This window comes from Epinephelus fuscoguttatus, linkage group LG11, assembly GCF_011397635.1.
Source record: "Epinephelus fuscoguttatus linkage group LG11, E.fuscoguttatus.final_Chr_v1".
In the NCBI taxonomy this organism is placed as follows: domain Eukaryota; kingdom Metazoa; phylum Chordata; class Actinopteri; order Perciformes; family Serranidae; genus Epinephelus; species Epinephelus fuscoguttatus.
The window spans coordinates 24,044,200-24,070,707 of NC_064762.1; the positions used below are offsets into that span (position 1 = coordinate 24,044,200).

General features: G+C 40.6%; 1 protein-coding gene across 1 annotated transcript in view; it reads left to right on the forward strand.

Annotated features, from left to right (window-relative positions):
* The window catches only part of lama2 (laminin, alpha 2), a 325,147-nt gene that overhangs the window by 125,517 nt on the left and 173,122 nt on the right, over positions 1-26,508 (forward strand). Inside the window, exons 15-18 of the mRNA XM_049589718.1 lie at positions 17,681-17,785; positions 23,984-24,195; positions 24,898-25,009; positions 25,869-25,982. Of these exons, the coding sequence (XP_049445675.1) occupies positions 17,681-17,785; positions 23,984-24,195; positions 24,898-25,009; positions 25,869-25,982 (543 nt within the window). The remainder of the gene's footprint in view (positions 1-17,680; positions 17,786-23,983; positions 24,196-24,897; positions 25,010-25,868; positions 25,983-26,508) is intronic.

Here is a 26,508-nt window from a genome sequence, read left to right on the forward strand (position 1 = left end):
ATGTTTTGGTTGAAACTTGTGCTTTACAGGACTGTTAACTTTTGGGAATATCAAGCAGAGGAAGCAGACACTTAAACAGGCCTCAAGCTTCATATTTTAGGCAGCTCTAATGGATATTTTTATGTTAACATGCACAGTAATATTCCACTATTATTCCAGATATGACAGTATTCTGTATTTGATGAGTAATGTAAACAGCATATTCAATTTGGATCCTAATTCCTAATATAGCATTTTCTGATTAAAGGCCCTGACACACCTAGTCGACGTCGGAGAACTAGCAGCGACGAGAGCCTCATGATGCGTTGCCTCTCGTCGCTGTGTCATGGCCAAAAAGTTGCACATGAACACACCATCGAGCATGTGTGATCTATGCCTGCTGAAGAGACATACCCCTCCACACCAGCAGATGGCAGTCGTCTTTAGTCGTCATTCAAAAAGGGAAACAGGAAGACCGTCTTGATGCTAGTTAGCACATTAACAACACGGTCCAATGTTGAAAGAACAATGCATATTTACTGCGTGTCAGTGAACAGTGAGACAAACCTTCACGAAGCATTTCTGCAAAAGTTTGTTACAATCTCACACCTTTTCAACTTTATCTCTTTGTTTACATTCCTCACTTCTGTTTCTCTGTTTGTGCGCTGAGCTGAACCGCCAATCAGAGTGATGTCATTCACCAGCAGCCTCCGCTGTGGCAACACTGATTCAATAGGCTGAATCAGCAGAAAAAAGGCCAACAAATGCCGACGAGAGCCAATAGTGCGGAACACACTGCGCTGACGAGGGCGGCAAACGCTCACCAACAGCCCAACTTTGACTGACAGCCAACCGTCGGCTTGGAGTGTTGTGTTCCCTTAAGACATGTAGGATATGCTTGTATTATTTGGGCAGCGCGCTTGGAATATGCATCTCAATTGGGGTTCTCATTCATAGCATTCATTTCGATGTCTCACTATGGGATAGTGAAACATCTCACCCATGCTACTCTGTGAACAGGGGTTATGCAAGTAACCTAAAGTTTTTACTGCAGTCTGGACTCACCACCTCTTGCCTGTTTATACTGTATAATGTCCGTGCTCATGGATACACTGTACACAAACCAGCTAACCTATAGTTTTCATGTTGGGGTAGAAATGTACGGCCAAAACAAAAGCCCACATTTCTGGTTGAAAGGAGAAACGTACCTGATTTTAAACAATATAAAAGACTCAGATACCAACACTTTTTCTGGTGTATCACAGCGTTGACCTTTTTAGCAAAGTAGTGTAACAAAATAAAGAGGATCACTGTGTTCACACAGTTGAACAAGTCCACCTATGGTGAAAAAATCATGTTTGAACTGGCACAACTGGCTCCAGCTGTTCTACGTTTCCATATTTTGAGGTGGTAAACGACAAGTTAGGGTATCGACCCCTGTCAAACACAGCCGAGAATGGCCTGGACATGTAAATATTAGTATCAGTGATATATTAATTTTCATTAGCCACGTAAAGTGCAAAGTCGGAATATTGTCTTTTTTGAAATAATGTAAATGTAGTCAGTGGAATACATAACTTGTATGTATGTGTTTTAGCTAAGTTCAGGGGAATTTGGTTGATATAATTTTTTGTGACTCAGGGCTTTGGATCGATTTGAGCAATGTCGTAGAAAATGTAGATGTATCATTTTTTCTGAGCACTTCAAGAACTTCTTCTCCATGTTGCCTGAAAAGGTAGAATTTCAGAGTTTATTTGTGAACTTGGAAACAGCAGTTGTCCATGTAATTTAAGCTTTAAATTGGGTTAGCAGATGTTCTGGAGCTTCTGCCAGCGAATCACATGATCTTCATTAGCAGATGGAGTTTCCTTAGTCTAACTTATTATTGAAGGTCTTTAATTGTACCGACGCAACATTAGAGCCAGATTATTATTTTAAGTATCATTAATGGTGATTATTAGTGTGTAATGGTCCAAATGTTGTTTTAGAGTCACTGTGACGAGAGGATTCTGAGAAAAACTGCTGTGTATATTAACTTGCGGAATTTTTGAGCAGTAATCTGGTCAGAAGTTAAGTTGTTGAATATCCAAAGGAAAAATCAGCTATCAGCGACTTTGTCAGCCTTCAAAAGCAGTCACATCCTAACCTCCTTGTATCCATCTTGTACCTAGATTTACCTACAGATTCACAGTCAGATAAAAGGCTCAAAAACAAGAAGTGCTCATCATTTAGAGAAAAAGAGTGACAGAGATGGAGAGAGAGAGTACTGGGGGGTTGAGGCAGGGAGATACAGGAGATGATGGATGAACATGGAAAGAGGAGACACATCCTTTGCCGACAGCTGATGAAAGAAAGCACAGACTATGTTGAAACTTGACAGACACACACAAACACACACAGCTAAGCTCGTGTTACATTTCATCCTAACTCCTATCTCCAACTCTGTCTCTGCCTTCTACAACTTTCTTGAACCATTTTTTCTTGTCTGCCTTGTCTTCTATATTGTCCTGTGAAGAAGAAGTAATACAAAATAATAATCCTTTAAGAGAAAACCCTGCTACAGGTGCAAACCTAAGGCAGGAAAGTGTTTAGAAAAATGCTCCAGTTTCACCTTGGTTATAGAGGTTGACACCTCAGAGATGTGATGAATGAAACCTGTCTTAAAAGTGTTTCTGTAAAATATTTCTGTGGAAAGAAATTCTCCCTTTCTGTACCAAATACACAAGAGGTACATCAGCTTTTACCAAGCAGCTGAGCTGTGACTTATGAGAGAGAGAAATGTGTGTGTAGAGGAGTTTGTGTATAGTGCCACTCCTAATCTGCTCTTGATTGCATGAGATGGATTTCCCCTCCCATTTTCTCACTTTCTTCTCTCCCTCTTCTTTTTTTCACTTACATGGCTGAAAAGTGCCTTTACATCAATCACAGTGGATTTGTTCCAGTTTTCATCAACCAAATAATTTGGTGTCACACACATTTGTGTTCCTGGAAAGTGTGTGCAAAGCTCCACATAGCAATCCCGGTGGCTCAGGAAAGAAAAAAAGAGAAGAACATCATTACACCTGGTTTTCATTTCCAGTTATACAGCATAAATGATCATTGCAATCCTGATCCACTGATGTTTTCATTACAACAACACAATTAATGTCAAACAAAATATACCACATAGTGCATGTGTTTTGAAATTAAGACTATATGTCAAGTAAACGTTGCTTTCTGCTGGTTTTTTAGAGAGCATGAAATAGCATGAAAGCTACTCACAGCCCTTTATTACTGTCAAAATGTGTGAAGTAATCGCTTCATAGAGAAGTGTAGAATAACCCAGTTTTGTGCCATAAAGCTTTGTTTGCTTTGTAAAGCAACCAATCTGATTTCCTGTCAAATCCAAACTGTTTAAATTGTGGAGGCTTATAGAGGCTGATGGTGTTGTGTTAACAGTGGGAATGTCAGTTTCAGTTCATTTTGCTTTCGGTAGCCTAACACACATGAAGTGGTTACTAACCTGTTAATTTTTAAGGAAAAAAAAAACAGACAAAATGTTGTGAAATACATGGGGCTTCTTAAGCGCGATTTACACTTGTGCGGCAGACCTTATGCCCCAGCCTATGCATGTCGCCTACACCATTTCACATTTAATACTTGTGCGGTGGTGTGTCTGTGTCACTCTGCAGTTATACCCCTAAAACACTGGTCTGCAGCGGGGTTTCAGTGAAGCGCTATAAAGTTTAGTTGATTCAAAACACACATTAAACATGGCTTAATATTGACAGTTTCACAAAATGGCTTTTTTCCCCCCACAAATACAACATGCTAATGTTTTTAGCATTTTTGCATTTTACATTGTATGAATTAGCCTAGCAGCTAGCAGAGATTTCCTCTTCTCTGTGAAACTAGGGACAGCAGCAACATTTAGCAAAGGCAACGTTACAAAATTCCGCACCATTACAACTCACAAGATTCACCGATAAAACAACTGTCTTATACTAAACACGTTTTCCAAACAAATACAACATGCTAACATTATTAGCACAAGCCTATGGCATTTTACATTGTATAAATTAGCCTAGCGGCTAGTAAACTTTTACCTCTTCTCATATGAAGCCAGGATAAACCCTGAAGTACACACAAGCCTTAAAATGCTATTTTAGTGCAGGATTTATTATCTGCACAATTTACTGTTTCTTATCTATGAAATGAAAGTAAATCAAAGCTTTGTTTCCACTGAGGGAAATGGTGTCAGCTTACAAAATTAGACAGGAGGTCTGCGTCGCTGCAATGTGTAGTTACATTTCTAGGGGGGTACATGTCAGGCTACGACGTAGGTTATGGCGTAGGCTCTACGTCAACGCAGAGTGTAAATGTCTGTCAGGACCAGCATTGCCTGTGGTAATTGCCAAATTAGGGTCTAGCTCTCACTCGACGCAGGTGTTGCGCAACAGAATAAGCTGAAGAGTTGCCAGGGTACCCGTGGATCCTTGAAAAGTCTTAAAAAGTCTTAAATTCATGTATCTAAAAGTAAGGCCTGAAACTGTCTTAAATTCATTAGAAATGTCTCAAATTGGTCTTAAATTCATTACTCAAATGTCTTAAAATTGTTGCGGAAGGAATATTTAATCTGACTTTATTTCTTTTCTTTTTTTTATTCTCGTGGCACTTTTCTGTGAGTATCCATGCGCCGTCCAATAACGGCGCGCGCTGGTGGTAGCATATACACAATGAATGGGTTCGTCGGTGGAGGTCTGCGCTTTGCGCGCTCTCTGTGAAAAGGGCTTAACAGCACGCGCTGGCCACCTGGCACTCAATATGCTGCTGTAGTGGTTTGTTTTCCAGACATGTGAGTATCTTGGAGCAGTGGAAGTTATTATTTATGACTTTTTACTTGTTGGCAGTGATTTGTTTTCCACAGAGCTCTACGTGCGAGCATTTTACTCACATTTGTGACTAAAAATAGTTTTGTGCAAGCAAAATAAATCATTCAGCACGCAGTGCGAGTCCAGATTTCAACAAGCAGCAGAAACAAAAGGCGAATCATGCAGGTTGTGGGTTAAACGGGGGTCACAGACAGGAATACGGTGGTCAAATAGCCTGCGGTGGCTCTGCGGCGCAAAATAACGGCTTACCGGCGGCGACAGAGAAGTCCGACTCCAGGTCCAGTAGCCTAATTTCCTCTTTTGTTGGCGTCATGACTGCCGTTCACATTTCTCTCTGTGGCAGGTAATGGCCCACAAACCTCACCGCACTTTAGGGACTGTTCTTTACTTGTCAGGGGAGGAAGGTGGCTGGTTGATTTTTATTTTATTTATTTATTTTATTTCAATCCCCCCAATGTTAATCACTTATTGATGCTGTTTTTCTATGAATAAGTCAGTAAGTAATTTATTCCATTGAAATATCAGTGATGTATTATAGAAAAGTGATTAATCTTTTTATAAATGACAAAAGGCACATCTGCCTCATTTTTGCTGTGGTATCATGATACTACTCAGAACAGTAATACTTTCACTGGTATCATACCGTGGGTCCCAATTTTGGTACCGTGACAACACTAGATGTCACAACCATTCCATTCGGAGTTGTGCAGTGAAGCGGCTCTGGTGCCGCTTAAAAAAGTGTTCCCCCACTTCTAATTTTACAAATTAAGCACTGGTTATAGATCCCCCAACCATCGCTTATATTTATAGTTTTTTCGGTCTTAAATTCCATTCAAGGTGGCATTAAAAAGGTCTTAAAAAATCTTAAATTTAACTTACTGAAACCTGCAGATACCCTGGTTGCAAAAATAAGGAAAAGACCGACATGCGTAAAAAATATTCTTGGTTGTTAACTGATTAATGATTAACTGTTGATGTCCCTAGTTTATGTGTAAGTTCATGTGTAAGTCTGATCCCAGAGTCTGCACTTGGTGGGTCTGTGTTGAATATAAGGTGTCATTTTAGCATTGTTTGTTACTTCAAGTCTGATACACAGCAAGCTGCTGGAGTTGACTTTCAAGAGTCAGCGAGCCGTGGGAGTGCAGAACAATAATTGATCGTCTCTAAGAGGCTGGAAACAAATGAGCGAGCTGCTCTTAGTCATCGTCCTGGGTGAGATGTGCATACGGAATTTCAGTGCATCTAACCTTCTCTCCTCTGCCACCAGCAGTGATAATTATCATGTCATAGTCCTGCACACAGCCACCTCAGAATTCAACAATGTTGCTTCCTCCTTCAGTTTTTCAAGTGGCACAGATACATAAAAGTTTCTGTGCTCGCTCTCCTGCAGCACTTTGTTAAAAAATAAAGTAAAAAAAGTGAAATGTACTGGAATGAAACGTCTGTTATCTGGACCATATGTACATAAAAATGCAGACTGTAACCTTAGCCTGCTGTTTTACCTAATCTTAATCAAATCATCCTCACTGTTCGCATGTATACACAAATGTTTATGGGCCTAATCAAGAACATTATCAGCCCTCGACCCCCTTCCACTCCCATCTCCTTAAGGCTGTAAAGTGAAAATACCTCATCAAGTGACTGCCTGTAACCCCAAACCTTCATCTGAGGGCAAACCCCATGCGGAGCACCTTAAACGACCAGTTGACAACCGATCTGCCTCATTCCTATCTGCCAACACCCACTCAGGGTTCATACCCCCTGACTGACCCCAACCAAACACACTACAAACAACTGAGGTGGACCTCTTGGCCCTGGGTTGTTGCTGAGGCACAGAGTCCAAAGCAAGTACCTTTCCATTGTGCTAGCAGGACCATCGCACAGCTGCCAAAACATTCTCCCACTCCAGGAAAAGTGACAGTTGGCTGGCCAATTATGCTTACAACTAATTTCCACTTATGATCCTGGGGGCCACGGGTAGCAAGCAACCCCACAGACAGAATGTTTGCACCCGATTTGGATGGTATCAGCCCATTAAATGGCCATTACTTGTGGTTTGTAGCCTCATATATAGATATTGGTATGAAGTGGCTTGACACACCTACTGTTAGGTTCTAAGGGTGTTCTCAGTCCATTAAATGGCTGTTTACATGTCCAACATTGTGAAATGGTGGCAGTGTTGTTACGTTTAGGCACAGAAACTACACTGTAAACGCCAGTTCACTCACTCACTCACTCACTCAACTTAACATTTTTTTGGAAACAGCTTGCACTCAAAACTAGTACACCAGACGCAAAATAAATGTCACATGACCCTTGTCTGACAGGATTTTTATATCATTTTAACATAAAAGAGTAAAGAGTTGAATTCTCAACCAGGAAATGCTCTTTATCTCACCTCAGCACAACTTCATGTTAGAAACTCTACCCTACCCAAACAGGCGGGAGGTCATTAACTGTGTATACAACTTAACTCCTGGCGCAGAATGTCTTTTACCACAACATTAACTTGTAACCCATTAGAACCACGGTAACGTGAGTGATTTAAAACACAATTAAACACAGTTTTCTTTGCCTTCTGACCTTAAACACATTGTCTCACAGCGTGCAGGGAAACTCCACCCATTTAGCAACAACACACCACAATATGTTAAGTGGACAATGATAGTGTTGTTTATTGGCTTTAAACTAATTAGGCAAAATCAACTTTATACATTTTATTTAAATTAAGTTGAAACTCAAAAATTGCTGTCTTAAAGTAAAAAAAATGTCAAGCTCACAAGGGATGAGTTTGTATGTCAAGTGAACATAATTTTTTTTTAATGTCATTTGACAATCTGGGGCATTTGTGTAGACTTTACATTACAATTTTATGTTATGGATGGATTGCTGTTTACAGGGGCATAAATTGTTCTCCTGGGTGACAGTCCTATATTTGTTTAACCCCTCCACCACCTCTCCCTCTTGTCACAGACTTTCTCACTGTTCATACTAACGTTAATTACTTGATGTCCTCCTTTGTTCCCGTCATATTTATCACAGTCAGGAGAGGCCTAATAGTAGGTGTTACAACCCCATTCTGAGCCACATCTATGATGCTTGTAACGGTTGATAACGGCCATTTAATGGGCCGATAGCAACCAAACTGGCTGGTGTCCCTTTACACCAGGAGAAAGTCTGAATGCACAATATTGGCTCTGCACCCCTCTCCCACCCGCAAGCCTGATGCAGCACAAACAACTAAAAATGAGGCTGTCCTTGAAGACATGAAACCAAACAAGGTGGTGCTTGGACATACCCCAGTGTTTTACTGACAGACTGGACTTTTGGCTTTGTTACTTTTCGACAAGGACTTTCTTTTCTCTTTTCCAACATACACACACACACACACTCACAAGGTCAGTTTGGTTTTATGTTGCTCAGCATTCCACTGTCTATTGGTCCATCTGGAGCCAATCTGACCCCACTGCTGGAAACAACAACACTCTGTCTGTGTGTGCATCTGTGTGTGTAACCGGTAGATAAACAGAGAGTGAAAACTCCCGATTCCAATTGCATACAACCACAGGCATCAGAGAGGCGACCCAGGTGTGTGTGTGTGTGTGTGTGTGTGTGTGTGTGTGTTTATATTTCTAAGTTTCTGTGTGTGTATATGTCTTTGTTTCGCTGGGTATTTGTGTGTGTTCTTGTATATGCCTGCATGTGTGTTTGTGTCTGTCATTTTCGAGGAGTTTGTTTTCTGAAGCTTTTGTGACAATCTGGTTTTCATTTCCTGAAGGATGATTTCCTTTGTCCCCCCCTCTCTCTCTGCCCAATCTCCTGAAGAGAGCGTCGCTTGCTTTTGTACTCCAAGAATTGACAGCAAACAGGCGTGCGAATGCAGATTGGCAAACACATTTCTCTTGTAGAAACTAGCATGTGGTAGGCACAAAAGAAAGTTGCATACTAATAGCTCCCAATGTAAGTAATGTCATTACTCCCTATAATCAGTAACTTGTTGTATTCTAGTTGTGGTACTTTGCTTCTACAGTTTCTCTTCAGTGTATGGGATGAGGAAATACAAACAATGTCTAATGTTTCTGTTTATTTTTGTTGTATAAAATCAAATGATCAAAGTGATGAGGATACGTAAATCCACAAAAAACTTGTTCTTTGTCATGTAAAACGACAACAAATTATGATGAAAGCTGAGGGGATACTGGTGTGATTTGATTTTTGTGTTTACTTACCCTCAATTTTATGTGTAGATGGACAAATACATTAAGGGAGAGAGACAAATTCAATTGAGTTTCAGTGTTCATTCTTAGCCTTGGAAACTGCTGGACAATCCTAGCTCAAGGTCTGTTTAATAGATATTCAAGATCTTTCAATCACCACTCAATTGTCGTTAGTAGATTGGAATTTCTGATTTTTTCTTTTTTAAGCAAGTTAAGGAATTCAAATCCATAAATCATGCCACAATAATGAATTTTGAGTCTCAACTTTTTAGCTACCATGGACAGTTCCTGTTGAGAACCAGTTCCAACCAAAATCATATACCTCTGAGTTTATCAGTTCCTTTTATTGATGCCGACCTGTTTGTCTGACAGTTTTGCATTGAAACATCTTTCTAAGCAACATGGGCTCAAATTCCAGGAAAGCAATGTGTTTGATACTCTACGCAACAGTGCCACTGCTTTCCAATCAAGTTTGTTTCCAAGGGTAAATATCCTGTGTTGTAATGCGCCACACAGTAGGGCTTAGAGCTTAGAAAACCTAAATGAAAGTGAATGCTGTATAAATATTCTCTAACTTCAACCATTTTAGATCAGTCCAGGTCAACTCACCAATCAGCTCAGCAGAAAGGCTGAACGAGTGACATGGTCACATTGAAGCTGAAAACCTGTGTAGGCCTCTGCGCCGGTGAAATGCGTGGACGGATGCATTATGTTTTTGAGTTGCCCGTTTGTCTGTCCATCCAATCCCTGTGAACGTAATACCTCAAGAATGCCTTGATGGAATTTGGCACAAACGTCCACTTGGACTCACTTATGAACCGGTTTTGGTGGTTGTAGGTCAAGGTCACTGTGATCTAGCTCGTCTCATTCTTGTGAAGGCGGTATCTAAAGGTATCTAAAGGCCTTTCCTCAAATTTGGCACAGATGTTCACTTGGACTCAAGGATTAACTGATTAGATTCCAGAGGTCAAAAGTCGAAGGTCACTGTGACCTCACAATCGCTAATAATGACAAAATTTCACACAAATGTCTAAGGATAAGATAAAGTGATGGCATTATATATCCAAAAGGTCAAAGGTCAGTTTCAGTGTGACATCATAATGTTGTGCAAAGACTCAGGGGAGACATTTGGTCAGATACTGCATTGGTGACTTTAAACTTTGGTGTTCACCTTAAACCTGTGGTGTTTGTATATGGTTAAAGGTGTGCGTGAAGCATCCGTGTTTTAGAATTTGACATTTTTTTGCAACAACATCCATATTTGAAACATTGCTACACAGTCTGGACAGACATAGATGTAAACTGAAACTGCAACTTGACCAGTTTGCGAAGAATCAAAGAAAGAATCGATCAAAGAAAACTGATTGGGAATCAATAAGGGAAGTGATAAAGAATGGGACTGATAAGCAGACTTGGTATCAATAATATCCGATCAATTCCCATACATAAGTCCATGGACAAGAAGTCCTTAAAGTACCAAGGAGTAAAAATTGTGATTCCATGACATCTGGGCAGACTTGATGATCGACTCAGTGTTTTTCAGAGCAGTCACTCAGTGGAACTCAAGATGAGACTGTTCTGTTAAATACTTCTATACTGATAGTGGTGACGTTAGTGTTTACTGTTGTAAGTGCCACTGTGTTAAGGGATGTTGGAGAGCTCAGGATTGAAAAGACTGTTACCGAGATTTCCAAGGTGTCAGTAAACATTTTGTCAGCTTAGACCCTGTGAGGCTGGTCATTTATTTCAGCTTCCTATACAGTGATTTATGTGAGGTAAAGTACTTGTGATTGGCAGAGAGACTGAGGGAATACTTGGTTTATAAGTTTCGAATTGTCTTCACCAACTTTACAACAGCTGATTTAACATAGGTTTAAAAAAGTATATCTACCAAAAACAGCTTATTCTCTGTGTATGTGAGGAAACACTGGGGAATTAAATAAAAGTGTATTTTGACAAGAACATGCCAGAATATATATTTTCCAACACATTTTTTTATGTAATTATCTTCCCTGCACAACTTCAAACTAGAGCAGAAGTGTGACCTTTTTAGAATAACAACAGTATTAAAATCAGGACGGGCTAACACTTGTAGGTCATTAAAATGCTCTGACTTGGTTATTTAAAGTTTTGGAGAAGTCATATTACATCAGGGCTCTGGTGGGAACCCTGGAGGAGGACTGAGGTCGATAGTGACTCATTTTCACACCTCTTCTCGCCAAACCCACTCCTTAGCATGGGCAGCAAGTTCAATCTCATGAGTCTATCTCCCCTCGTTTCCTCTCCTCTCTCCTTTCCTCCCCTCTCACTTTATCCTTGTTCTGTGTGTCTCTCCTGCTGCGCTTTGTCTCATCTTTTGTTCCTGCCTGGTCTCTCCTTTACATTTCTTTTCCAGTCTCTAGTTTCTTCTCCTCTCTCTGTGTGTCCACTTCCTGTTCACTTCAAGTGATTAAGAGTAACCAAGAGGATCCTAGCATGTATGTCACTGCAGTGTTCATCAGTATTTTAGTCCTAGAATTTTCAGTGATTTTGAGGACAGACATTTGTATTAGTGCATTTAGCTAGGAAAGTGCACTTAGCATAGTGCAGATCTCCGCCAGGGGCCCATCCGGGCTGCTCGCGGCCACTCTCGACTGTTTCAGCAGACGCACCACAACATGATTCAGAAGCATCCTAAGAACATAAGTGCCTTGTTGAGGCTAACTGTGATGGAGCTGTACCACATTTTACAGAGCAGATCGAGTCCTCCTGCTAACAGGCACTATACATGATGTACAGATACAATTTTATTAGGAGGAATCAGGCAGGCAAAACGCATGCTTCTGATACACTCCAAGTACAGAACAAAACCAGGTTGCAGTCGGAATGTGTTGCACCTGCGACCGGTAGAATCGTCCGAGCTCCCTTATGGTCAAGATGGCAGTGAAGCTACCGAAAGAAGGGAAGAATTAATCTTGTATCATGCCCAACTTTAGTGGAACATAACATAACAGTTATTAAATTAATCCGCAGATGCTCTGGTTCAAAATGAGACCAAACTTCTTCTATGGTTGTCAATTTTTTAGTCACGTTGAAGGCCAAAATGTGGCCTGCAACAGATTGGGTAAGGCTTGTTGATTTTAGCTGAGCTGATTTCCAGAAAGCTTGTGGTCCCTACCAGCTGGTTGAGAGGAGTGAGGAGTCAGCAGCCAGTGACGGTATAAGACAGTTAGTAAATTAGGTTTTTAACAATTATAAATTACCTCAATCACAAGAGATTCTTAAACATACAGTCATTGATATGCACACAAAATATTAGGCTGATTGGTCCAGTAGTTTGCAAGATTAGCTGGGGACAGACACACAAGACCAAATACATGATCCTATCCACGCTTACTTCTGATGGACTGCAACAAAACCTGTAATACACAAAATGTCCATCTCAACAACTTTAGTTCAACATTCTCTCTTTTTTTCTGTAATTATTACTGCTGTGATATGGGATATCAAATTGCTTTCTTTTACTCGCATATTAAGCTGAATGAGTTGTATACCTCTGATATACTCATGACCATGACAAAATGTTCACTTTAATGAAGATTGTGTCGTGTTCTTGATTAGGGTTTTAACAGGGAGGATTATGTCTTGGTCTTCTCATTCTGGCCACTGATAGAGTTAATAACAGGCTTATGGAGCTCTCAGAGGGATCCGACTGATGTCTATTGTAGCTGTGTGGCTGAGTGTTTATTGTTCCACCATTTCTACTCCCCATAATTCCCCTCTCTTCTCCCACAATTTCCCCTCTCCTGCTGTGCTATTCTGTCGGCCTTGTCTCTTCCCTGTGTTGTATTTCATTTATATCCTTCTCCCTCTAGGTAGGGATGGGACATCAGGTTGCCATGACAAAAGCTTTGATTATTGTCCAGGTTGAGTGGATGGCATCAGAGAAATGAGTTTTTCTGAGAAATGTCAGTAATTTCAAAGGAAGTAAACTGCTAAACTCAGGTGTGCATGGTGGATAGAGAATCATTCACAAAGAAGTACAAGTTCCATCAGTGAAAAGTGTCTGTGAGAATACGCAGGAGAAGCTTTTGCTTCTGCTTCTCAATTCATATCCCGCTGACCGCTTACTGAACACAACTATAAAAAATGAGGATCAAACATACAAATAAGCTTTTGTATGCAAGACCTCTTACGCACTTACAGATCTAAACTGCCAATTCCTAACATGAGGGCCAGGACTCCCTGAATGTGGTCACCAGACAAACCTCAGGGGTCATGACGTGTTTTCGAGTCGGAAAGAAGAACAGAACTAACCTGGAAATCCAGATGCCCAATTTGCACTGCACGGGGATCTGGCCCCTGTGAGCAGAGCCCGCTGAATCGCCTATCGGACCAATCAGATCAGTCTATCTGACAGAGGCGGGCTCTGGGTGGGCGTAACATGATGACGACAGCACTGCGCCGTAGGAGTCGAAAAGTAAACAGCCAAGATGGCAGCTGCCGAAAGACCGCGTCCATTCAATTTAGCTTTGGAAGAAACGCTAAGCCAACTACAGTTATCTTTTTCCTTGAAGGAGGAACAGAAGACTGCCCCAGAAGCCTTCGCTTCCAGGAAGAATGTCTTTGCTGTTTTGCCGACGGGATAGGGCAAAAGCATAATATATCAGTTAGTCCCACTGGTCGGCAAACAAATGGGGCTTAGTGCAATGAATACGTCACCTTGTTTTTTGCTCTGATTGGCTATCGTGCTATACAATTACGTACGGCGGCACTTGAAATGCCTCAGTTAGTGCCGGCCCTTGGGAAGGAAGGGTGTATCAGTGGGCCAGACTCAAAATCTTTCTAGATTTGAGTCTGGATTTCCAGGCTAAAACAAAACACTACTGCCTTAGAATGTGATTTTTGTAACTTATTCTTGTCTCAGGTTCATTCTGGTGAAATCCAGTGTAAGTTTACCTCTATAAAAATGTTGAGAAGGTTTCAGCTGGTAATGGAAGCCGCTCTCTGGTTAAATTGCTCATAGCTCAGACACATGCAGCCTCTGACAGGGTGTTGCTGGTTGCTTTATTTTAGTGTCACAATTCAGGGTTTGAAATGATTGCTTTCTACCACTAATGAACTGCCTAATGAAAATGAGATCATTTTAAGAGTTTTCTTAGAGGCTTCACAACTTTAATCTGTCAAATTCTTTATCAGGAGTAACCCTTACCAACTCTTTTTCAAGTGGCTCCTCAATGGAAATAATAAATTATTCTCCTCTCAAGTGATAATGAGAGGAGAAAGGTATCATAAAGTGGTTTAAATAGTGAGCGTGATTACAATGTCTACATTTTGATAACAAAAATAAGCTGCAGCCAATGTTGTTGTCTTCTTACAATGGATGAGGAAGAAAATTAAGAGTTTCATATGTTGTACAATGATGAGTTATGAGAGAAAGCGGCCAAGAACAAATCTGCAAAACTGCTTTTGTACCTGTGGCTGGGTAGTTAGCTAGCTTATTTGCTAATTCCACCATGCTTTTATGCTTAAGTTACAGTGGTTACAGAAGTTGAGTTGAACAAAGCTGTCACTCATCTGATGATAGCAATGTGCTCTCCTACACTGTGATTAGAGTGTGTTGATGAAGCATTAAGTTATTAAAGTTTACTTGTGGGCCAGGGTCTGTTTTTGTTGACAAGACCACTGGTGTTTTCATGAGCCCTCTTGATGACTGCCAGACACTTTCCTTCGTGATTCCTCTGCTGGTGTGATATAAAACTTGAGACTTGAATTTGTCTGGTCTTGTTAGTCATACAACCAGTCACGCAGCAGCTCTCAGACATGTTGGCGTGTTGATGTCACGAAGAAAACCATCCTAATTTGCTGCTTTTCTGAGCTCCATTGCTACAAACTGTAACAGAAGTTATCTTTCCCTCATGCTGTAGTCTCATAGCAACAACAGGCCATAGGTTGACTTCAAGAACACGACAAGGACTGTGTGTCCGCATTGCTTCACTGTTGCAGGGTGTGTGAGTGGAAACATATCCAGCATGCTCACATCACCCAGATGTGCCGATCACCTGGATGATAAACGTCTTGGTGCTCTGAATGTTTAAATAAAGCCAGGGTGGAACTAACACTCTGAACCGTGACTCCTAAACCACGGTAGGAGCCGAACCGTGACTTTTGTGTACTGATACACCCCTAGCTGAGAGACTCAAGTGTGGATGCAGAGTCTATAGTGGAGTGCAGATGAGCTAATGGCACAGGAGGTCGAGCAGCACAAGTGTCTGATGTGTGTAGGCTGTGTAGTGTGGGTTTAAACTATGATTTTACTGTCTTCTGGAGTCCAAATCAGCAAATGGGGTTAGATGGCGAATAAGTGTTAGTCAATAAAACGTCCACCCAAGTACACCTCCATGCCTGCTTGTGTGTATGTGAGTGTGTATTTTCAGTCAGCTGTGAAATGGGTGATTCCTCCTCCCGGTTTAAGAACTGAGAGTAATGATGTAGAATGGAAGAGGTTTATAGAGGCATTAAGTCCACCTCTTACTCCCCCTCTCCCTTTCTCACTCTCTCTCTGTGTCTTTCATTCTCGGGCCCTATTTCTCCGTCCCTCTCCCCCTTCTTCCTTAGTGTCCCCCTCTCTCTGTTTTTATGGTGGCATTATTATCTTGCTCTCCCACCCATTACTGTTCAGGTCGGAGCAGAATAATAAATTTCAGGATCATGCCGACACAGCGTTTCTCCAGCTAAAGCTCATCCTGTGGACTCGACAGAAACGCTGCACCGTAACACACAAGACAACAAAGATTGTAGCAAATTCTTGTTCTCCTTACTCTTGAAACATTTTAAGATATATTTTTTTAGGAAATCACTGTCATAAGTTGAAGCAGTAGCTGTTGATGTTCAAGTAGTTGTTACAGCAGTGCTGCTGCCATATTTGTTTATTTATGTTGTGTTTGACACATTTCTATCTACATAATGTAGTTTTGCCGGTATATGTCATACAGAACATACATACATACATACATATGTACGTAAAACTTGAAACAGACATTTACAGCTTCAAAAATTGGTCTCACAGTTTTTGTATCAATATATTCTACACTTTAAGATGTTAATTTTATAGTGGGATTCAAGGACTTTTTGTAGCCATAATTTGACATGATTGGGTTTTTGCAGAAGGCATGAGATGCTTGTAAAAAAAAAATCTGCTCTCTTATTCTGATTTAAATTGTTCTCTCTCACGTGTGTAGACTTAAAAGCAGGTGAAACAAAAAGAGGTTTTGCCAGGATAATCTCTCTGAGTCAATATTTCATCTGTGAAATAGATGGGAAAAGAGTTTTGCCGCTATCAGTTTTTTAAATTTTTTTCTATTAATATTAGTATTAGTATTGTTGGGGCTTTTTGCCTTTAATGACAAGACAGATATGAAGCGTTAACAGGGGGAGAGAGAGGGGTTTACATGCAGCAAAGACCCATGTGTTGGAATTGAACCCACGACCCCTGCGGCAATGGCACTGCCCCACACATGGGGTGCCCACCTCACCCGCCAAACCACCGGACACCCCGCCACTATCTTTTTTTAAGATTTTTTTTTTTTTTTTTTTTTAACTCATGTCGGCCACAAGAGGCTGAAGTTCATACATTTCTAGAAAAAGAAAGACATGACAGTTATGTTACATAACTTGCAAACGCACAATATGGTGTATGTACCTTGTGTTTAGAGTGCCTGCAAACTGACCTGGTAGAAAACATGAATGCTGAAAGTCATATTTAAAACATGTAGTAGTGGTGCACTTCAGCTGGCTGAAATGGGTATTACAGCAACCATTTAGATCACACTTAGTCACCATTGAGTAACCAGAGCAGTGGTTCTCAGATGGTGTGCCATGGCACACTGGTGTCGTGATGCCAATCCAGGTGTGCCGTGAGATTTTGTCATAACCACACATTATCACTGCAGTATTCAACTGAGCCTATACAGGAAGTTATGAATGAATGTTTAATTGACTGTATCAGTGTGTTGTGCGCACCCATTTTCTAAAAAAGAGGCAAACTTTAGCTAAAAAATGGAATTGAATTTAATTTAAAAAATCTTCATTAGGAATCTATTTGTCACCATTCATGCGTGGGAATTATAGTGTGTGACACATCTAAAACCCTGATTGGCAGCCAGTGTGAGGGATGATAACATTTAAAAGGAAGAGCTGTGAGTGAGACAATGGATCGCGGAGAAAATTACAACAAAGCACCAGCAAAAAACAACCTACCACTGTCAGTAGACAGTATCATGAAAGCTACCTGTCTTATTTTTTCTCATTTTTATTGTCTTATGTCATGATGAGAGTGATAACACATGTTATAGAAGCTTTTATGCACAGATATAGATACAGGTGTGCCTTGAGATTTTGGCTTGGCCTTTGGTGTACCTTAGTAAAAGGTTTGAAAACCACAGCATCAGAATCACCAGGGCTGCCGTAGATTTCCACACCAGTATGCTCTCTACAGAAACACCTTTTGTAAGGTTCTTGAAATGGGCCAAAGCGTTTGGAGTATGCACAGGTGGCCACCTATAGATCAGTCAGATAGCATTACCTGTGTACGCTCATGTGCGTCCTCTCTAATCTGTTTCTGTCTTTCTTCAGCTTTCAGCCTATGGAGGGAGTGTGGCCTACACTGTGTCATATACTACGGACCAACAAGAACAAAGGGCCATTAGAGTCACTTCACAACCGGACCTAATCATAGAGGTAAGTTCTCAAACACACACAAAGATAAAGTCTAACAAAGAGCTGTTTAACAATACATCTGCCTTTATTTATTTGTACGACTGTATATGGTGTGAGGTTCTGATTTTTGAAGTTATGGAAAAATCTTTGGGAGCAGTAAAATAAGCTCCAGCACTCTGGATGCCTCCTTGGTCAAGTGCATTGACCAGCAGTGTTCCTTCCACTTAACACACACATGGATTTTGTTTTGGGAGGAAACGTTCACTACCAGAGGAGACACACATGAGCATGAATCTGTATGTGTTTATGTATTTGTGTTTGCAGCATTATTTATCTTTTCCCACAAGTCATTGACTTTTGCAACAGTGAAGACCACTAAATGAAGTAGTAAATAAAAGCTGTTAAAAGCACACACACACAGACACACGCCCACACACACACACACACACACACACACACACACACACACACACGAACAGCCACAGCTGGCAGAGAAATGCTGAACTTAGCAATAAAAAATGCAGATAGAGAGTCTCTCCTTCCACTCTCTGTATGTCTTTATAATGAGCAGGTTGTGATATGATGTATGGCAGCAATAAGCAAAGCAGCAACACTATTAGTTAACTGTTTATATCTCCTACATCACTAAACAACATTGTGTGTTTGTGTGTGTACACAGTACACAAATAATACAAACAGGCACATAGGCAGGTTGGTGTGTGCGCGCGTATGTGTGCATGTTCACAGTGTGCCAGAGCTGCAGTAACGATCCCGTTATTTCAACTACAGAACTTTCTCCCAATGATGAGTTAAAGAAGCGGAAGTTTTAATTAGAATAGTTGGGAGAGGAAAGAAAAGCTGTGTCTTTAATAAGCTGCAATAACATCTACTTCTCAGGCACTGACTGCGAAGAATTAAAAGATAAATAAAACGTTTCCTGTAGAGATGGAATTTTAGATTAAATTTGGAAGCGAATGCAAAAAAAAATTTGTGTTACGACTTCAAATTTTTATGTATTTTCATTTAGTGGAGGAAAGGAAAGACAAAGAAAGTGAGAAACTCAGAGACAGAGGGAAGGCAGAAGGAAAGTGGGAACAAAGAAATGGAAAGAATTAAGTCAGGAGGAAGAAAGGACAGTAAGGAAGGGAAGAAACAGGGTAGAAGGAAACATGGGAGTAAAGAGAAAGAAGTGGAAACAGTAAAGGAAAGACAGGAAGCTGATAGATGGATAGTCACGGACCAATGAGCTTGTGTTATTTAAAGACGTGTCAGTCAGATCGACAGACTGGGAGGAGAGGAGGACAAGTGTCGGTCTTGTTGTCAACAAAAAGCCTCTCCAAATGATGACGATAATGAACCACCTACACACTGTCAACCAGCTCTCTCCCTCTTCACTGTCTCTCTTTCAGCCTTTGTCTCCTTTAGTTTCTGCAACCCCCCCCCCTCACTGTTTACTCTGCATATCTGCATCAAGTTGTAATATTGTTTGCTGCATGGTTTTGTGAAGCGCAGAAAGACGCTCGTGCCTTGTTTGTAAGTATGTGGGATCTGAATAGACAATAATCTCTCTGTCTTTGTTTGTCTGTATGGCTTTGTGAACTTCCATGTCTTTTTCTCTATCCAGCCCACTTAATCAGCCCTCCATCAGCGCAGTTAAAAAAAATGTAAATACCGATCCTTTCATGGCAGCAACAATAACAACCAGTGTACTCCATCTTCAGTTTTTTTTTGTTTTGCTTGAAATAACAGATGAAAACTAAATTTTGATTTACTTCCAAATTGAATTTGAATATTCACTAATACAACAGGAAGTCTGTAGGTTGTTAAATGACCTTAGGATTTCTTAAATTCAGTTTCATAAATATTAGGTCTTGAAAGTAATGAAATAGTCTTGACTTTGTGATGTGTAATTTGCACAAACATTTTATCTAATTTAATTTGTCAATCTTTAAATTTCTGTTTGTCAAACTAAGTCCATCCCCTCTGCTTGAAACTCCACATTTCTGTTGTTATAAATCTTTAAACTACGGATACATTGATTGTAAAATTCTAGGCCGACACTAATGTTTAAAATTTGACTAACTAGTCCATACCCATTGATAGCTTTGTCACCTTCTACCTATGCCAATCCTCAATGCCTGTGTGCAGTTTCACATAGATTGACCATGTCAGTGAGTAGAAAAACGTGGGACAGACAGAATGACTGACTGACAGAATGACACACTGACAGTTTCCGTGATTATGTACAGCATACCATACTATGACTTAGTCATACCAAAAATTAGGGAAAAAAAACCAAAAACATTGGGCCACAGGGGGAGCCACAGCGATTGTTCGAATTTTAGCCATTTTTATGCATTTTTCTGTTGTTATAGCGCCACCCAGTTGCCAATTAGAGTTAAATTTCTCCAGTCACCTTGAGGCGTCCTGTTCTACATATCTACCAACTTTAGTAAAAATTGATATGGCGGTTAGACCTAGATAAGAAATTCCCTAGATTCCCTAGATTATGTTGACCGAGTTTCATGCAGATCGGTCAAACTTCCTAGGAAAAGATCGATTTGAAGTGTTTTTCAAAAAATTCAAAATGGCGGAAAATCTATATAATCGGAAGTTATGGGTTCTTGAGGCAAATTTGTTCCTCATGAGGAGAGGCATCTCTGAGCAAAGTTTCATGTCTCTACGACATACAGGGCATGAGATATGCCCATTCAAAGTTTGCCATTTCAGTCGGTTGTTATAGCGCCCCCCTTTGGCCAATTGATGTAATATTGCTTCATTCACATCCTCCCACGACCCTCTACCACTGTGCCAAATTTCACATGGATTGACCAAGTCAGTGAGGAGAAAAGCGTGGAACAGACACACAGACACACCCACACGCCCACAGAGTTTTCGTCATAGATAGCCAACACCCTCACAGATGTTTTTTGTTCTGGTGTTTACTTTGTTTTGGTTAATTTCCCCCTTTCTTGTGCCAGGTAAACAAAATAATCTATAAAAAGATAACTGAACTATTTTAGGGACATTTTTTTCACTATCTTTGAATGGGCACAAATTCAGTCATACAAATTTGACAACCTTTGATAAAACCAGATGAAAAACATATTTTAAAGACGGGCTGCCATAATTCCACCCAGTGGCGTAAGGAAATTACGATGGGCCCCAGTGCATACTGTTTGACGGGCCTTAGTGTTGCTGCTTCCACTGCAAGCCGCTTTGCAACCCGCCTCCACCCCAGCTCCTCCTTTTCATGCTGTGTCTGACTTATCAATGTCATTTCTGTTTGTCATTGATGCTGCTCTGTTCTGTTCACGGGGGGTCTTTGCTGCTGCTCTTCCTGTCTTTGGCTTTCCATGTGGGCACATGGAAGGGCAGGGGGGTTTACTCTCTCTCCGCCTCAGGCTTTCCTTGTGTGCACATGGAAGGGCAGAGAGGTGTGCTCTCTCCACCTTAGGCTTTCCATGTAGGTGCATGAAGGAGGCTTTCTGTGTAGGTCTGAGGAAGGGCAGAGGGGCCCCAGAACAGAGCCATACCGCCAAATATAACACTGCAAATAAAGTTTTCTTTGACTAAAGTGTTCCTGACTGAAATATATTTCGGGTTCTTCTGCCAGTAGAACCAGATGCTTTTTCTAGAACCATCTTGATGCAGGTTAAAAGAAATGAAAACAAATAAAACTAGAACTGCAAGCAGTTATGAACGGGGGCCAAGCCCCCCCGTGCGACTCGGTCCCTGCGTCCCGCGGAGCCCATGGAAGTTGTCCCCGAAGGATGACGGGCTCTGGGCGAGCGCATGTTTATGAATGTGTCATTTAAAATGTGGAAGTTACAGGCAAAACTGCCTTTGCATCCGTTATAGCGCCACCTATAGACCGATTTGTGACGAATTTGGCACAAAGCCTCTGGATAACCGCCTTGACTTAAGTTTGATGTTGAAAGCATCTACTTTGAGCGAAATATGAAACAATTTGTGTTTTTTAGCTAGCAAAAAAGATTGTTTGGTTGTAACAAGTGCATTTTTTGGAGTGCCAAAATTCTTTTGATAACTTTTCATCAGACACATCTGGAGATTCTATGTGCAAAGTTTCAGGCAGGTGGCACTTAAAATGTAGGAGGAGTTCGAAAAAATAGGTTTTGGATATGTGGCGAATTAGCAAAGAGAATGTGCAGCAGAAGTGGGCGGGGCCTGTGTCAGAAAACCCTGCTCTATCCAGGGAACACATGGATATAATGTTTGTGAAAGTGTCATTTAAAATGTGTAAGTTGCAGGCAAAAACGCGTTTGCATCCGTTATAGCGCCACCTAGTGGAGTACATGTGCAAATTTTGGTACGGAAGATCTGTGTCCTATTCTATATGTACCCTTAAAATTTCAAAGCCCTCAGAAATTAATGTTTGTTGTTTATCTTGTGATAAGCCACGCCCACATTGACCAGTCATGACCACCTTCAAGATATGACCTCAGAATTGGCCTTACATTATAACAACCGAATTTCGTAGAAATCGGTGCAGCCGTTCAAGAGATATAAACTTATCATATTTGTAGCGCCCCCTAGTTGCCAAAATTCGCCAAATTCGGCTCATACCCCCACAGTCTTATGCCAACCAATGCACTAAATGCAGCATTTAGTTTGACTGAGATATCCAACAGTTTGCATTTTTATAGCTAGCTATAGAAGTTTGTTTGTTAATAATTTGCGCATTTTTTGACCGAATAAAATTCTTTTGATAACTTTAGATCAGGTCCAGTGGAAGAATCTATATGTCAAGTTTCATGCAGATTGGACAAAATCCCAAGGAGAAGTTCGAAAAAGTAGGTTTTCCAGTTTTCACGATTTTGTGAAAAAACTTCCTAGGCGCAAGTGAGCGTGGCCTATGGCAAAGTGATTCAGCTCTATTCAGGGAAGCTGGGGATACAAGATTTTTGAATGTGTGACATACGGTAAGGTATAGCCTAGGTTATAGCGCCCCCTGCAGGCAGATATACATAGTTTTTTGCGTCTGAGGTACGTGCAGGGGTCTGGACCACCCCTCCAAATTGCACCGCCCTCCCTTGCACGGTTTAGCCTGCAGCACCACTTTTACCTACGGAAGAATAAAAATAAAAATCTTTACAAAAACAATAGGGTTCCTAGCACCCCTGGTCCTAGGAAACACGTCTGCTTGCATACGCGTTCCCTCGGCCCCTCAGGCTTGGCCCCCTAATTCTCATTATGCCGTCACGTTTTTGTCAGTGCTTCGTGTGTACATTTTTTTTTCTTTTACTCCAACAAAGTCCTCAAACAAGTATTGCCATTGTTGCCAAGGCCTGATGTGCTGTATCTAGGTGATTCTAAACAAATGAGTAATAATGTACAGCTGAAAATAACCCCCTACAAATCTACTTTTCACTCCTGTTAGTAGTGTTTACTAAAAACTAACATTTGAGGGGACGATAGGGCTTGAAACCACAGGGAAAGATGTGAAACATTGAGAGACAGACTAACACGTTGTTGTTGGTGTTGGTGTTGGTGTTGGTGTTGGTGTCTTTTCATGGGGTTTCTCTCCAATAAGAAAAATATAGGAAAGTGCAATCCTTATCCTCTAATTGATTTTTTAAGGTGTGATAAATAGAAGAGAGAGAAAATAAAAGAAAGACAGTAAAAGCCTCTCTTTCACAGACTTAATGAAAACAATTTTCTCTGAGGTGACTTTGTCTTTTTTCACGTCAGTCTGCTTCTTTTCTTTGTCTCTCTCTTTCTCTCCGACTTTATCTTTGCATCTCTCGGCCCTGCTGCTACTTTCCGTCTCTTTATCCCTCCCTCCATCTCCTCTCTTTCAATTAGTTTTTATTTAATGGTTTATTGGCATGGTAAGCTCTCTCTCCCTCTCCCTCCCTCCATCAGTAGTTGTCACTCTGCGTTAGCTGCTACATGCCATTGATCTGTTCTCAACAAGAGATAGTCAGATACCAGGCCCAGGCTCAATTCACTTTGCATTCAGTCCATTCAAGATGTCAATAGAAACTGCAGCTCATTACCTAATGACACATCATTCACTCTTACTCCCTTTTTTTCTTGGATCAGTTGAATATCAGAGGCTTTTTTGAAAGAGGTGTCATACTGTATTAACGTTTTGGAGAATATCCCCTGTCTACATTTATGGAATTGAAAGTAAAAAGCAAAGGAGACCAAAAAAACACAACACAGATTAAAAATGTTTTCTTCTTTCTCTGCCAGGGAGGTGGAATTAAGATCATCGACAGAAGGTATGGCCAGCCGGTGTACCCGTCCTCGCCCAGCACCAATAATGTTGCTCTCCTTCCAGAGAACTTCCTGGTTCCAGAGAGCGCACAGCCGATTAGTCGGAGGGATTTCCTGTCTGTGTTGGCCAATGTAACCAGCATTATGGTGCGGGCCTCTTACAGCACAGAGCCCAGCGCTGTGTACAGGTAGATAAACACACACAAACACATATTTCATGCATTTCTACAACTGCAGCGATTAATTGATCAATGGATTAGTTGTTAACTATCAAAAATATCACCTGCTAATTTGATAATCAATTAAGACATTTGAGGATAAGTTATTCATCTCCATATTATTTTTTGTCAAAGCCACAGGGAGCTTAAGGAGAGGGGCTAAGGGCCTGCATATGGCTACGGAGCCACAGGTTGCCTAACCCTGCAAAAGATTAACTAAATGTTCATAGTGGTTTTGTCATTTTATACAGCCATTACCTTTTGCTCCAAAACTTAACATATTAAGTATTGATTAGTAGCAACAGATGTAAACTCACAGCAGCTTTAAACATGAAATAGTGGTAGTCGATCAGAGCTGACTCTCTCAGGCAGCTCTTTTTAATAGCCTGTCTGTGAATAACCCTACTTTAACCTTCTATAGGTTACCTAAACATCACGGTGGCAGTTTAATTAATGAAAACTATAGCTGTCTGGGAGTGAATTCTGCCTGAGAGAATAAACTCAGGTCATAAAAGTTCTAAAAGCCCAATCAGCCAAATAGCCCTGTAGATGTAAGTGAAGGCATATGTTGTAAAAATAATCAGACTACCAATGTTTATTTGTAATATATATGTGTGTGTGTGTGTGTGTGTGTGTGTGTGTGTGTGTGTGTGTGTGTGTGTGTGCATGTAGACTCCACTCATTCTCAATGCAGGTAGCTAATCCCTCTGCCAGAGGAGAGAGGAGAGCATCAGCTGTGGAAAGCTGCTCTTGTCCTCCTGGATATGCTGGGACTTCCTGTGAGGTAAACAAACTCTCTCACACACACACACACATACACACACACACACAAACCTGCTGCAATGTTAAAACTACTCGACAGCCATCAATAGAAAACAGTCTTGGAGAAAGGTATGTAAGTAAAAATACTATAAAACCACATAAAAATATCACAAAGATATTTTGACCGTAAAATGTTAATATACAAATTAAGCAGACTTTTGTTTACAGACTGGATAAAATAGATTTATTAATAATCTTTTCAAATCAAGCTCAACAACAGTGGTGTCTGTAAGTGCTGAAAAAGTACTGGCATGTGTTCAGTCGTTGTTGCAAAACATTATTAATAAAAATACCACTAATAATGCAGTGGTATCAGATATAACTATAATAAGTGTAGTATATATTATATATATGTCTATATCAAGAATATTCATAACTTATATTTACAACTTTATTTTCGTGAGTTTATAATCACCTGAAACTAAGAATTGGTGTGTGTTAATTGCCTTCATATGAGCCGTTTATATCCACATACAGAGCAGATCCTCTTCCCCAGAGTCGGCCATGTTGTTTGAACAATATGGACAACACTGGCTCTAGATACGGACATTCGTGTTTTCACATTGGTCACCGTAATTCTCCTACATTCTTGGCATACGGCAGAAATTTCAGTTGTGCAAACCCACTGCTAGATACCACTAAATCCTACACATTGGACCTTTGGAATCTTTGGAAATTCATTTTTATCTCGTGGTGAGATAAAGAAAGAGAAGGAATTGCTCGCTGGAAGAAAATTAGTTTATGGAAATTAAAACCCATCGTACACTTTGAGCAATGTCTGAGATAAATGAGATTTTGACAGATGAGTGTGTGTGTTTCAGATGTGTATTCCAGGTTTCCGTAGGGTCAACGGGATTCTCTACAATGGTGTGTGTGAAGCTTGTCGTTGCCACGGCCACGCTGCACAATGCCACGATGTCACAGGACACTGCCTGGTAAGATGATCAATAAGCTGATGAAGACGCTTGTCTGTCTGATCATTTGGTTTGATACTCTGTCTGATTTAAAAGTGTCTTTTTCTCCAGAGAAAGAGGAGCCAGACATCAAGTGTTGAGAGCAGCAAATGTAAAAGCTTTCATAAAAAAGACTGTATTGCTTTTGATATTTACAGAATGTCAAAAGATAATGCCAAAATGGAAAAAAAAAATGCATTTTGAAAAATATCCAGAATATGTCAAGGTACAGCTTTATAATTTCAGGCAGAATATTGCCTGTATTGTGATCGTGCTCGACACATCATTCGCTGTCATTTCTCTTTTTACTCACACAGCTGTCACCCCATTCATCATCATTAAGGTATAATAGCAAGTGACCTGTCTGTCGTGAGTAAATGAGCTGACATTTTTATTTATGCTTTAGACAGTCAACTCGCCCATGTTCACAGCATTGATTTTTTTTTTCTTGAGATGAATCATTAGGAGAGGTGAAATCAATTGGTGCAGAGCCTAGGATTACTCAGAT